The sequence below is a fragment of the Polypterus senegalus genome, chromosome 3 (assembly GCF_016835505.1).
Source record: "Polypterus senegalus isolate Bchr_013 chromosome 3, ASM1683550v1, whole genome shotgun sequence".
Lineage (NCBI taxonomy): Eukaryota > Metazoa > Chordata > Cladistia > Polypteriformes > Polypteridae > Polypterus > Polypterus senegalus.
This window is the reverse complement of record NC_053156.1, coordinates 13,746,513-13,761,792: the sequence shown is the minus strand read 5'-3', so window position 1 is coordinate 13,761,792 and position 15,280 is coordinate 13,746,513. Positions and strand designations below refer to the sequence as shown.

Genomic DNA, 15,280 nt, shown 5'->3' with positions numbered 1-15,280 from the left:
CTAATCAGATGACTTTGAACATGATTGGTTACGCCCAGTTTTTAACAGTGATACCTTAAATGACTACAATTTAATCCTGTCCACTAGGCTGATTGATAGCCCTGTCCACTACAGAGTGTAGTAGACTTTGTGTACAGGATGCACATTCATTTTTTGTTTGCCACCAGTCAGGATTGGGCCCAGAAGTCGATTGCCAGCTTGCCAGGGCGAATTGCAGAGATCTTGAAAAAGAAAGAAGGGCCAGCACTGCTCCCTTGTTGGAATAAGTTCTTTTTAAATTGCAGCGTTTTAAGTAACCCGAAACTATATACAGGGTGGTCCAGATCTAATTATGCAGATCCAGATGATCTGGATGACTTTGATTTATGCGGGGACGATTCCAGTTCAGCGCAAAGACGATTCTTCATGTCGTCAGTTTGCACACTTCTTTATGGTCCGCCATTTTTCAGGTGATTTTCTATGTAATAAACTTAAGTTATAGCGTAATGAAAATTGCATAATTAGATCTGGACCACCCTATAGATATAATATAAAAAGGCGATACCCCTCCCTTAGTGATACAATGTTAAGAAATCACATAGGAGAAATAACTTTGCTTTCTTTAATGACGGTTTACGCGACATATTAGACGAAGGAAGCCATGACAAGACTATTACAGAAGTGGGTGCTCAATGTATACAGTCTGCCGTTTTTGTCGCTGCGCTAGAAGGATTTTCAGGATCGGATGACGTTATCTCCCATCCGTCCGTTGGCTTCAAAGGTGTGCTGGGCCATGTGCCAAGGCTTTATACTCTTTCTCCATGTGCAGGCCCCCTACTTAGGTGAATCATGCCATTCCAAACAAGGAAAAGAAGATCCAATGTCATGCTGACTGTGTCACACAGAAATAGTACAATGCCTATTTTCGTGCTTGCCTAGCAGTTCTAAATGATGAGCGCCTGTGTGCTAAATCTGGCCTTGCGTTAGCTGTACATGTGAGTGGAAGCAGATTTATAAAATATTTTTTGTTCAGAGCACAGTGACATATTAAACATATAAACTTATTACCACTACCAATATGGACACTCTGTGCATAAACTTCATGTCATTGTCAATCAAAACCTTTAAACTTCTGAACTGCTTGTCATTCTCCTTCAGTATCCCATAGAAACATCTGACAAAAAGATCTAAAAACACTGAAGCAGCAAACTTTGTGAAAATCAACACTTGGGTCATTCTCCGACCTTTTGGCCCCGACTGTAGACCTGGCATGAGGTTCTTGTGCTCAGATGTTCTCTTTGTTCTTTCTGGTACTCTGGTCAGATGAACTCTTATCTTGGCCTTGTCTGTCTGTCGCACATTCTTTCTGAAGTCCCTGTCCAGTGTTCATGATGGAGTCTTGCCCTGACATTCTTTCTCTTTCCTGCTGGCACCACACCTCTCCCGTTGGTCTCATTTGTGCAGCCTCGTATTGTGTGCCATCATGTTGCCTATCAGGCCCACCACGGTCCTTTGGTTGCTTCTGATCTGATTCTCTTTATAATGGTTGACTTTGACGTGAATAGTGGGCAGGAGTTACCAGTCAGTACCCCTAATGAAATTCTGGACTTCTTACTGACGTCTTTCAGCATCTGGTGGTCTGCTCCCAGGCTGAAGTTGCTGGGGCAGCCTGGAGTGGACAAGTGGGCCGCTTCACTTGTAGATGATCTCCCAGCCAGTGGAATGATTGATTTCAAGTTTGTTCAGAGATCTTTTCAGACTCCTAGACATCTAGAATGTTCCCTGCGAAGGCCTCAGGGAGCCCTTTAGATCAAGACACACTTCAGCATCCAAAAGCAAACACAACTTACTGTCTGAGGTTTGAGTCCGAGGGCAGGTTCAGATGAGGTCCTCTCTAGTGAAGTTCTAATCATTTGCTCCTGATTTTATTCTGAGGTGTATGAGGTAGCCGTAAATGTAGGGCTTCACTGTGAGATGTGCATTTACAGTGGAACCTTGGGTCACGGCCATAATTCGTTCTAAAACTCTGGTCGTGACCCGAAGTAATTTCCCCCATAGGATTGTATGTAAATACAATTAATCCGTTCCAGACCGTATGAACTGTATGTAAATATATTTTTTTTTTAATTTTTAAGCACAAAAATAGTTAATTATACCATAGAATGCACAGTGTAATAGTAAACTAAATGTAAAAACATTGAATAACTCTGAGAAAACCTTAAACAGAGAAAACTAACACTGCAAGAGTTCACGCTACAGCCTTACGAACCGCTCGCTGTAAACACTTTTTTAATGAGTTTTAAGCACAGGGAAAAAATGAACATTTGAAAAATCCGTAATTTATACAAAAACTAACCGTAAACAACCAAGAAAAGCAACACTGCATGAGTCGAGTTCTGGCCTGAAGGAAGTGAGCAGGAACTGGGTGGAGAGGAGATTACAGTTTTGAGGTAAAGTCCCTCTGCGTGATGCACGTCTGACTGAGAACAATGTACTGTACAGGGAGAGACTGAACACGTGCGGAAATCACCGGCGCGTGCGAACTGGACAGGAAACTGGTTTGTTCGTCACCTGAGTGTGTGGTCGTGAACAGATGCAAAAGTTTGACAAACTTTTTGGTCGTAACCCGATTTGTACGTGTTCAGAGACGTTTGTGACCTGAGGTTCCACTGTATGTTTATTTCAGTGATGCAATGGACTACAACATGTAACTGTGGCACGTTGGTTATTTTATATCACCTTTCTAGATCTATAGATGCTCTTTAAATAAAGATGAAACCTTGATATGTCTACAGATGTTTGGAATAAAAAAACATTTACATCATACATGTGGATACGGCAAACAGAAGCCGCACCACCTTGTACCCATTATGAGCTTGGGGTCCTAAGGCACATAAAACATTGCATAGATCAGTGGTCTCAAACTCCAGTCCTCCAGTGGCTGCAGGTTTTCATTCTAACCATCTTCTTTCATGATGTGAGCCGTTTGTGCTGCTGATTAACTCTCTTTGCCTTCATTTTAATTGACATGACTCAGACCCCTTAGTTGTCTCTTTTTCCTTCATGAGTCAGCCAAGCAATAGTGAGACACAAAACAAGCCGCCACATGAGCAGCTCACCTGTGCCCATCACACAATATCTGAAAATAAAGAAAGGTGAAGGTCTCAGTGGGGTCACCCAAACATTTTGACGATGTTCTTAGGAAAAACAGAAAAATCAACAGTTTGAGAAATGTCTGCTGTGGCAGAATGAGAGCAGCAATGAGCCACAGAATTAAATAATGGGGTTAATTAGCAACAAGAATCGGCTTCTCATTAAGAGATTGGTTGGAGTGAAATTGGCTGGAGTTTGAAATCCCAATTTAGCTGGTCATCTGTCGGCTCGTTTCACATCTCATTTCTGATTGGTTGCCATTTAATGAAGGAACAAATCAATTCAGAGGACTGAATCCTTAAAAACGGGGCTATTAAAATGAAGGGAAAATGAAGTTAATTAGCTGTGAGAACTGGTCACTGATTAGGAAAAGGGTTAGAATGAAAACTTGCAGCCACCATGGCCACCAGGCCCAGAGTTCCACACCCCTGGTTTAAAACATTGCATAGATCAGTGGTCTCAAACTCCAGTCCTCCAGTGGCTGCAGGTTTTCATTCTAACCATCTTCTTCATTAGTGAGCCGTTTTTGCTGCTAATTAACTTTTTTTGCTTTAGTTTTAATTAACTTGACTCAGACCCTTGAATTGTTTCTTTTTCCTTAATGAGCAGCCAAACAACAGTGAGACACAAAACAAGCTACCACATGACCAGCTCACTTGTGCCCATCACACAATATCTGGAAATGAAGAAAGGTGAAGGTCTCAGTGGGGTCACCCACACATTTTGACAATTTTGTTAGAAAAATCAACAGTGCTGTGGCAGAATGAGAGCAGCAACAAGCCATGGGATTAAAAAACGGGGTTAATTAGCAGAAAGAATTGGCTTCTCATTAAGAGATTGGTTGGAGTGGAATTGGCTGGAGTTTGAAATCCCAATTTAGCTGCTCATCTGTCGGCTCGTTTCACATCTCATTTCTGATTGGCTGTCATTTAATAATGAAAGGAATAAATTAAGAGGACTGAATCCTTAAAAACAGGCCTATTACCATGAAGGTGAAAGAAGTTAATTAGCCGTGAAAACTGGTCACTGATTAAGAAAAGGGTTAGAATGAAAACCTGTAGCCACTGCGGCCCTCCAGGCCTGGATTTTAACACCCCTTGCCCAACAGTTCCATGAAGCACTTTCAAAAATGGCCACTAGAGGGCGATGTACTGATAACTTGGCAAATGCAGAGGATCTTTATAAAAATGAAAAGGGTTTGTTTATAACATAAATGCTCTTAAGAGCACAATGGGCATGAAGTGCCAACTGAAGGCAATTTCAAAAGCAGAGAAAGTGCCAACACACGATCCAATGGTGAAGGTCAAAAACAGAGCTCAGCAGAAGCGCAGTGACTCACCCACTCCACAATGAACTGGCAGGAACTGTGGGAGACCCTCCATATTTATAGGGCAGGTGGTCCTGTCGTTTGGATACCACCCACAAAATGCTAGGAACAGGCATTGGCAACACAGCAAATATTAAGCAAAAGTGACATGAACATATGTGAATGGCACCGGAAACACGACATTGAACCTCAGCCAGGGGAGAAACATGACAGCACCCCCGACCAGTGTCACACACGTCGAATGCCCACTTTTCATCAAACACAAACTTCGATTCCAGGAGAAGGGAGGGTGTGTCTAGGATTAGGGTTAGGAGAATGGAGGTGGGGGTTTGTTGATGTATGGGGTGCTGGCTGGTCAGGGTTCAAGGGCTTGGTATAAGGTTTACGAGAACGGAAGGGCTCAGGCAAGGGGTGGATTGGGTTTGATGTGAGGTTTGTTGAGCTATGGGGGGGCTGGCTGGTCAGGCGTTAAGGGTTGGCTGTAAGGTTAGGGTTAGAAACTGGAGGGGCTCAGTGGATGGGTGTTGGCTAATGGGGTTGTTGGGCTATTTGGTCAGGCATCAAGGGTGGGTCTAAGGTTAGTGTTTGCTGTTTTGCAGCTACGTGCACAGTTTATGGCCCTGTTGCTTCTGCAGAGTGCCGAACTGTTCTTTGACTTGCCTCTTTCATGAAAGTTTGTCAAAAGTCTTCTTTCTTTACAATTTAGCAAATATGGCTGATTTGAACTGTTCCAGACAGCTGAGCACGTGATAATGGCCTTCCCTCATTCTCTTCCTCAGTTCATCCCGATGCCAGTCCTGTATGGTGTTTTTCTTTACATGGGAGCTTCATCACTGAAAGGAATCCAGGTATGATGGTCCGGCAGCCATTTTGTTTTTCTTTTTAGTTATTTGCTACTTGTGTTTGTGGCATTACTTTTAAAAGTAACTTATTCGGGCGTGGGGGTTGATTTTTTTTCAATCCTATTTTTGTCTAAATTGATCTATTTGTATGGAATGATTAAAATAAAGTTTAAAACATAAATAAATAAAAGTAACTTATTTACTGGGCAGCACGGTGGCGCAGTGGGTGGCACTGCTGCCTCGCAGTAAGGAGACCTGGGTTTGCTTCCCGGGTCCTCCCTGCGTGGAGTCTGCATGTTCTCCCCATGTCTGCGTGGGTTTCCTGCCACAGTCCAAAGACATGCAGGTTGGGTGGATTGTCAATCCTAAATTGTCCCGTGGGTGTGTATGTGTGTACCCTGTGGTGGGCTGGCACCCTGCCCTGTTTTGTTCCTGCCTTGCACCCTGTGTTGGCTGGGATTGGCTCCAGCAGACCCTGTAGTTAGGATATAGCGGGTTGGATAATGGATGGATGTTATGGAACTTATTTACTTTACTCGTTCACAGGCCAGAATTTGTTATCGAATCTTCGTGCCAATATTTTGGTGTGTGCAAGAAAAAATAATTGCGCCTTCTTATGCTGAAAGTAGGAAAAATGGTTTGTCTTTTACATTGCTGAGAGATGAGTCTCCCATAACATGAGCTGGCATTCTGTGAGGTAAATTATCAGCGTCTGTGTCACTAAGACTGACACGCCGACCAAAGTCTAGCACAGCGATGGCGAGCAAACACGAGATAATCCATCGGCACTGCAGTGGCCTGCCACAGTATGAAATTAGCCAATTGTAATGATTATCAAGTCGGGGAGCCTGCACTGGTACAGCGCATTGCTGTACCCACCACTCCAATCAACAAAAGACCCTCAGACCCCTTGCATTATGATGACACTTTAAAGCAACATGCAGTAGTACGATCTTCTGAAAAACTGAACATACAGGTGAGCCTCGTCAATTTAAATTCCTACTCTGACAACATAATAAAATTGTAGATCCTTCCAGTAGAAGATCCTTTGTGGACCGGTAATTGGAAAACCCTGGCTAGCACATCCATTGGTGGCGTCAGACCCCCCCATAGGTCCCCCCACCTCTAAACTCCACCAGTGGCTGCACACCACATTATACAGCTATCAGACTGCCACTTTGATACGATGCACAGCCTAAAATGTATATGTAGAAAAAGTCAGTCAGTCATTTCCCAACCCGCTGTATCCTAACTACAGGGTCACGGGGGTCTGCTGGAGCCAATCCCAACCAACACAGGGCGCAAGGCAGGAAACAGATCCCTGGGCAGGGTGCCAGCCCACTGCAGGGCGCACACACGCACTAGTGACAATTTCAGGATCGCCAATGCACCTAACCTGCATGTCTTTGGACTGTGGGAGGAAACCCACGCAGATACGGGGAGGACATGCAAACTCCACGCAGGGAGGACCCGGGAAGCAAATACGGGTGTAGAAAATGAAGAATGAATTAAACTGGAATATCCAAAATATTTAAAAAATGAATGTGCATTTGTGTGCCAAGCACCCTTGGCACCCACCACGAGCTGATTTGCCTCAGCCTTCATGACAGTAACCCAGAAACACACTCAAATCTGTCACTTTTTCTTGTGTTTTATTTACTTACAGTAGAAAACCCCCCGATTTATAGAAGTGCTGCATTATCTGAGGTGAGCCTGCAAGTGGAATAAACTATTCTTATCATTCATAAACATTTTTCCGTGAATACTGTAGCAAGCACACAGATATTATACTGTGTGGACGCTAGGTGTCACTGTTGCTCCTTTAAACCCAACAGGCAGACACGCAGGACACAAAGCACTGAGAAGCATTTTGAATTCTTCTTCTCTAAGCAGTGCCCCAAGCACCACAGCCACAATGAGTACTGCAAAGCACAGTATTGGTCTACTCTCTCTCTATTCTTTCTCCTCCACACCTCCCAGCAAGCATTGTCTACCTCCTCCCGAATCTGGCTTATTTGCTGGGTTCGCAGTAGTCCTTTATTTATGGTCCAACCCGGAAGTGCTTGTGGGTTAAGATGGAGAAGTTAAGTTTTCTTCAGCCCGGAAATACTTCTAGGCTGTCGTCCCCATGTCTTGGTATGTACTTCCAAGCTATGGGTGAGACATGACTCCCCAGATTATCTTGCAGTGTCCCCTGGCGGCACCCATGGTACCCAGCAGGGCAGTGGTATTAAAGTACACATACCATGGTGCCCTGCGGGATTCCGGTGCACCTCTACACTGCAAGGAGGAGCAAGTAGTGTCCCAGAGAGGTTGCCTTCCCTCTTCCTTCCATTCTCTGGGTGTCCCAGCCGTCTGTTACAAATGATATTATACTTTTGTAAGAGATCGAGGATCCTGGTGACTCTGGAAATGTGTCGCCATTGTTGACTGTGTTCACATGCTCTGCTGTCCTCATATACATTTCAAAGAGCCCCGTAAGCAGGTCCTCCAACTTGCAGGGAAAACTTGGGTGTTGGTGGCAGGATTGGCACTCTAGCCACCGTCAAAACACCTCACAGTGTGGTGCTGAAGTGCCACCCGCTGCCAAGCTGCACTCGGATCTCAATGCGGGTGGTGGGTACGACAACACGCTGTAATTGGCAGATGCTCCCAAACAACCAACCAACCAATATTTGAAAGTGCTGTGGTGAACTGCCTGGTGGGAACTGAGAAGCCACGTTCATGTGGTATGAGTGAAACAGAGAGGTCCATCCATCGGCCACGCACTGCCCACCGTGAGTGGTGCTTCTCTCTCTGGTGACGTCATCTTCTCTGAACAGCGTCACCGCTACATTCCACCAATCCACAGTACATATTGCCCATTGAATGGCTTTGGACTCGCACCATACTGCTGGTGGGAACTGCCAACCCGGCTCTGAAACCTCCGACGTTCAGCCACACAGAGCCTGCCCACTGTGACTTCACAGCCCTGGTGACATCGGCTGATCTCTCTATCTCTCGTTTTCTGTATGAGACCCCCAGCTTCTCCTCGGAGCCTCGCCACTACAGCGGCCATCTGTCTAATCCAAGTTTTCAGGTCCAGGGGGTCATTCTTGTTCGACATAAAGTATGAGATCCACAAAGAAAAAAAAGAATATTGCAGCATTCATTAAAACCCCACTGACAGGTCACAGTGACGACGCACGGCCGGCGATTTATTTCATTATGCGCTTTTTAGTGCTCCTTTTTTTTAAGTAAAATATTGTAAATACGTCAAAGGCAGCATTCTGAGCTGTGCCGTGTTTACAACACACAAGCAAAAGCAGCAAAGCTTAGAAGGCAGCAAACGTTCTTTATAGTGTTAAAAAAGAAAATGAACACTTCGTTACTCTTTAAGTAATGCGGGTATTTTTACTTTAATTAAACAAGTATCGCGTTACTTGTTACGTTAAGCTGACGTAAGTGCGTGTTACTTTTAAGGCAATTCCCCAAACTCTGTTTACAAGCCTTTTTCATTCTTGTCTCTTCTTGGCTCTTCTTTTGCAGTTTTTCGATCGACTCAAACTGTTTGGGATGCCCGCGAAGCACCAGCCCGACTTCATCTACCTGCGTCACGTCCCGCTGCGCAAAGTTCACCTTTTCACCGTCATCCAGCTCACTTGCCTGGTGCTGTTGTGGATCATCAAGGCCTCGCCGGCAGCCATTGTTTTCCCCATGATGGTAAGTGATTGCTCTGCCCGTAGACTCGAGAATTAAAACATCTTTGTAGAGTCCAGCCTGGCAGTTTGCCTGATTTGTGTTGTCTTCTCACTTTAGAAAGTTAGAATGTTAGAAAGATTTAGATGAGGGCAGGTCACTCAGCCCAGCATTCCTGCTTGTTTAATACTCCCAGTAAGTCACTTAAGGTAATAACTGGGCAAGCAGACAAAGACTACACATATGATAGACATCAGTATGTACATGAGCAGAACACAAGCAAGGACATTCAGGCCCTCTGGACGAGAATAGCCCACCAGTCCTGTCTACTTCATTCTCCTAAAATGACATGAAGTTGAGTTTTGAAGGCCCCTAAAGTCCTCCTGTCCACCAAACTACTTGGTCACTCATTCCACTTGTGTGTGGTCCTTTGTGTGAAGAGTAACGTCCTGATGTTTGTGTGAAATTCACCCCTCACAAGTTTCCAGCTGTGTCCCAATTGAACTCATTTTAAAGTCACCGTCTGATCCACTGCACTAACTCCCTTCATCATTTTAAACACTTCAGTCAGGTCTCCTCTTCATCACTGGGAAGGCTCAGCTCTTTTCATTTTTCCTCATAACTTACCCCCTGTAAGCCTCAATAAGCCTCATCGCTCTTCTCTGGACTTTCTCCAGTGCTGCTGTGTCTTTATGGAGTCATAAACTGACCCCAGGACTCCAGATGAGGCCTCACCAGTGTGTTATAAAGCCTGAGCAGAACCTCCTGTGACTTGTACTCCACACATCAAGGCGCTATATAACCTGACATTCTGTTAGCCTTCTTAATGACTTCTGGACACTGTTTGGTAGTTGATAGTGTCGAGTCCACTATGACTCCTAAATACTTTAATCTTTCCTCATAACTCACCCCCTGTAGCCCTCAATCAGCCTCGTTGCTCTTCTCTGGACCTTTTCTTGTGCTGTTATGTCCTTTTTGTAGCCTGGAGACTAAAACTGCACATAGTCCTCAAGATGAGGCCTCACCAGTTTGTTAAATAAACTCCCTTGACTTGCACTCCACATGTCAAGGTGCTATACTGTATAACCAAACCTGCTATTAGAACAATGTGGAGAAGAACCAACCACTCAGCCCTCCAAAGCTCACCAGTCCTGTCCATTTCATTCTTCTAAAATAACATCAAGTCAATCTTCCTGTCCACCACACTGTTTGGTCGCTTATTCCAACAGTCTGTGGTCCTTTGTGTGAAGACAAACTTCCTAATGTTTGTGCGAAATTTCACCTTCACAAGTTTCCAGCTGTGTCCCCGTGTTCTCGATGACCTCATTTTAAAGTCACCGTCTGATCCACTGCACTGATTCCTTTCATTATTTTAAACACTTCAGTCAGGTCTCCTCTATATCACTCTAAAGGCTCAGCTCTTTTCATCTTCGTAACTCACCCCCTGTAGCCCCTCAATCAGCCTCGTTGCTCTTCTCTGGACTTTCTCCAGTGCTGCTGTGTCTTTATGGAGTCATAAACTGACCCCAGGACTCCAGATGAGGCCTCACCAGTGTATTATAAAGACCTGAGTAGAACATTCTGTGACTTGTACTCCACACATCAAGGCGCTATATAACCTGGCATTCGGTTAGCCTTAATGGCCTCTGAAAACTGACTGTCTGATAGTCCACTGCAACTCCTAAGTCCTACACATATGGTGTGTTTTTCATTTTCAGACCTCCTATTGTATAATCAGACCTCACATTTTTATTTCCTACATGTAATACTTTATTGACTTTAAATTTCATTTGTCAGAAATTCTGCCTAAGCCTGTGTGCTGTCCAAGTTTCTCTATGATGTTGGATTTTCGATGATCTGCCATTCCTCCTATCTTGGTATCATCTGCAGACTTACCCAGCTTGTTCTTTATATTTCAATCCAAATCATTTCTGTATATTAAAAATAGCAGCAGTCCTGGCACCGCCCCTTGCTGGTCACCACTCTTAACCTCAGCCAATTCTGATGAGGTTCCTTACATCATCACCCTTCCTGTGTCTGAGCCAATTCTGCACCCATCTGCACACCTACTATTTTGATGCCCACCTCTCGTGTGGCACCTTATCAAATGCTTTCTGACAGTCCAGATCAATAACATCATCTGCTCCCCTTTGATCGTACCCTTTTTTTGCTTCCTCATTGAATCCCAGCGTGTTAGTAAAACACAACCTCCTCCTTGTCTGACCCCCATGCTGACAGTCTACTAAAACTCCTGTGCCTTACATCTTGTCCCTAATAATTCCCTCCGTTCCTCCTCAGTGCTTTTCCTTTTCTCCTACAGATTGTGTGAAATTGTCTTTGCGTCCGATGCTGCTGCCTTGCTTGTGGGCTGCTCAGGCTTGCTTTGTGGACCCTGTCCACCGATGAGGCACACATATCACTTTAAACTTTCAGATTCACCAAGGGGGCTCTGAAGGCCACAGCCCACCTGTAAAGTGCGCATCACTGGATTTGCTTTGGTTTGATCCCACTTGCAGTTTGAGGATTTTTCAGTCAGGGCAGCACAAGCTGTTTCTGAGTAAGGAGAAGTTGAGAAATCGTTCTGCCCTTGTAGGTTGTCAGAAACCAAAAACAAATTAAGAAAGGAAGACGAGGTTCAAGGAGGGCTTTGAGCACAAGACGTGCTGTGTTACATTTTTCAAAGCCACCCCTGACGTGGTATGTCTGCTCCTTTCTCTTTGTGGTGATAAAGTCGAGATGGGAGAAGTTGACCTGAAGACGTGTCTTTGGTGTGATGGCCTGGCGAAAAGTCGAGGGAGGTGAAGATCTGTTAAAGCCCACCTGGGAGATCTCGGAGTTGAGTGTTGTGACAACTAGGGATCGTGACCCCAGACTTGGCTATGCACAGACAGTGACGGGTTCAAATTAAATGCCTTCACTTCACACAGCACAACACAATTTACACAGATCAGCACGACTCTGTTCTTTGTCTCTCCATCCACTACCTGCCACCTCCGAGCTTGTTTTTATGCTGGACCCAGAGCAGTATGGCATTATGGTTGTACCTCCAGGGTCAGGTGAAAGCCCCTCAAAAAGAAAGGGGTAATTCTCCCCAACAGCTCCACCTTGTGGCACCCTGCAGGGGTTGTCCTATGGGACTACAGTTCCCAGCATGCCCTGCAGGAGTACGCATGGGCTGCATTGGCCCAGGGCCCTGCCATGCTGCATATCGGGGGACTGTATAATGATCACTATTATTATTTTTCACCAGCTATTATTATTATCACTAATATTGTTATCATCACTAGGCAATTATTATCAGTATTATTATCACTATTATTATTATCACTAGCTACTATTATTATTATCACTATTATTATTATTATCACTAGCTTATTATTATTGTTATCATTATCACTATTATTGTTATCACCAGCTATTATTATTATTATTATTACTATTATTATTATCACTAGGCAATTACTATTATCACTATTGTTATTATCGCTAGCTATTATTATTATCACTAACTACTATTATTATCACTATTATTATCACCAGCTATTATTATTATTATCACTATTATTGTTATTATCGCTAGGTAATTATTATCATTATAATTATTATTATTACTATTATTGTTGTTATAATTAGGCAGTTATCATGATGATAATGATGATGGTATTAGGGTGGGCTGGACCTTTTAGGGAGCCAGTACCGGACCCGATAACAATCCATGGCAATCCCAGTGGTCTCACTAGGTCAGCGGGAGTGTTGTGAGTGCGATGAAAATGGTTTGTAATGGGAAGTTTTAGCCAATAACCAATATCCAGTAAATCTTGTTGGCTGTAGCAGCGATTTCCACAACTGTGTGTATTATTAAACGAACAGACAACATAAAACAAAAAACAGTGCAACCAAAAGATAGAGCCATGAGCCGCTGCGTCCGTGAACACAGCCACACCATTTGAATTCATCATTGGCGTGGGACGACTGAGTCAAAGGCTTCATGAAAGTCACAGTCATTTCTGTCGTATTCTTTGCTTTTGTCAACATTGTAAAGGGAGAAATGAAGAATGCACAAGCAAAGCTGCTGTCGAAAAAAATCAAAACAATTGGCTTGCTGGGATCTTCCTCTCATTAACCCATGCTGGCTGTTCTTTAGTATGTTATTCTCATTGTTGGTACTTTTCTAATTTATTTCATATTATGGCTTCCATAATTGTGCATGGCACAGGAGTATGACGTGTTGGTCTGTAGTCCAGTTTGTCTCCCATCTTGTAGGCTGCAGTCCCATTTGCAACTTTCCAGTCCTCGGGTGTTTCTCCGTTCACAAGTGAAGGCTCCGTTACGCCTGATGAGGGGCTGATAACGTCTTTCATTTCTTTCAATGTAAATTGGTAAAATCCCATCAGGTCCAGGGGTGGGGTGGGGGTTTCTCAATTCAAATTCAAATTCACAAGTGTTGTGTGAAAGGTGCGTTACAACATCAAACTCTTTATGAAAGTTGAAGTCAATTCTGTTGTAGGCTTTGATTTTACCAACTGCTGCACTTTCCTGGGCAAAACACCTGAACTCTTTAAGGGCTGAATATTTTTTCCAGTTTTCTGAAAAGCACACAAAGCAATGGTTTCACACATAAGTTGGCATAGGGGCGTTAGCTACATGGACATGTTGAGCACCATGATCAGCTAACGCTGTCCCCTCACTTTCGGTTGTGATCTCCAGATCATTTCCATCACAATCCGACAACTCATAGAGTCCCACTCTGTGACATGATACGCAAATCATCGTCCACAGAGTGTTTCGTTTTGCGCACTTGCTTTGGTCTTTCACCAGATGTCGATGCCATTTGAGGGGCTGTTTGCTGTTCGCTACTCGGGCACGTGCAGGAAATCTCAATCAAATCAACAAAGCTACCTTTAAAGAGAGTTGAACTAAAACAGAAGGGCGTGTTTTGTCACATCTTACTGTGGATTTCCATCCTCTACCCCTGAATCTCAACAAAAGTCGACATCCGCCCTGAAAGAGTTAAAGTTTGGTTTGGTAGGAGCTTCTGCTTATAGTATAAGTCTTCATACTTATAGTCCTAATTTGATTCTTCTTATACTCTCCATATGGTACAGTCCTAAGACTTGCTGGTTTCTGATCGAGTTTGTCTCCGTTCTTGAAGACTGGAGTGCCATTTGCAACTTTCCAGTGCTCAGGTGTTTCTCCCTTCTCAAGTGACGGCTCCGATACGCCTGATGAGGGTCCATAGATGACGTCTTTTATTTCTTTCAATGCAAATCGTGTCCGGTGGGGATTCTCAATTCAAATTCAGTGTTGTGTGTTACACTGTCAAAGACTTTATGAAAGTTGAAGTCAATTCTGTCGTAGGCTTTGATTTTACCAAATGCTGCAGTTTCCTGTTCAACACACCCAGATTGGATTGGTAGGAGCCTCCTCTCATAAACCCAGCTGGTTGTTATTTATTATGTTATTTATACTTATAGTCCTAATTTGATTCTTATTATGCTCTCCATATGATAGTCTTAAGATGTACTGGTCTGTAGTCCAGTTTGTCTCCCTTCTTGACAGCTGGAGTCCCATTTGCAACTTTCCAGTCCTCAGATGTTTCTCCCTTCTCAAGTGATACACCTGATGAGGGTCCATAGATGCCGTCTTTCATTTCTTTTAATACACCTGGTCAAATCCCATCAGGTCCAGGGATTTCATTAGCCTTCGGCATACTGGGGGCTTGAAGCCCGCCTGACACTTCTATTCTAAAGTCCAGACACTCCGTTTTTTGTTTTTTTTTACCTCTACATGGATTATTCCTTTTGTTTCTTCTTTTACAAATACTTTGGGTGATTTATTTGTTCAGCCCACTTGCTATTTTGTAGCTCCTGAGATATCTGTCATTTGCAGCCCATGTCCCCGCTCCTAACCTTCCGCTAAACGTCACAGGTGCTGGCCCTCGTCTTCATTCGCAAATTGATGGATTTATGTTTCTCCAAGCGAGAGCTCAGCTGGTTGGATGACCTCATGCCAGAAAGCAAGAAGAAGAAGCTGGACGACGCCACCAAACAGGCCAAAGCTGAACAGGTGTGGCTCCATCTTTGTCTTCCATTGTGCGCTTGATGTTTCCTTGTCTTCACTCGAAAAACGTTTTAAGAAAATAACACTGGATTTTAATTTTTTTAGGAATCCGAAGGGATGTTAGAGAAACAAGAGGAAAAGCAAGTGACGCCAGAGACCAGCAAGCTACTCCATTCTACAAGGTAAAGTGACCAGTCATGTGGTGTGCCAGGTCGATCAAAACCCGGACTTTGGATTTCAT

At 43.9% G+C, this 15,280-nt stretch overlaps 1 protein-coding gene across 1 annotated transcript in view; it reads left to right on the top strand.

Annotated features, from left to right (window-relative positions):
* Positions 1-15,280, top strand: part of LOC120524856 (electroneutral sodium bicarbonate exchanger 1-like) — a 237,765-nt gene that overhangs the window by 209,110 nt on the left and 13,375 nt on the right. The window contains exons 20-23 of the mRNA XM_039746652.1: positions 5,239-5,307; positions 8,830-9,003; positions 14,908-15,045; positions 15,145-15,221. Coding sequence (XP_039602586.1) covers positions 5,239-5,307; positions 8,830-9,003; positions 14,908-15,045; positions 15,145-15,221 — 458 coding nt within the window. The remainder of the gene's footprint in view (positions 1-5,238; positions 5,308-8,829; positions 9,004-14,907; positions 15,046-15,144; positions 15,222-15,280) is intronic.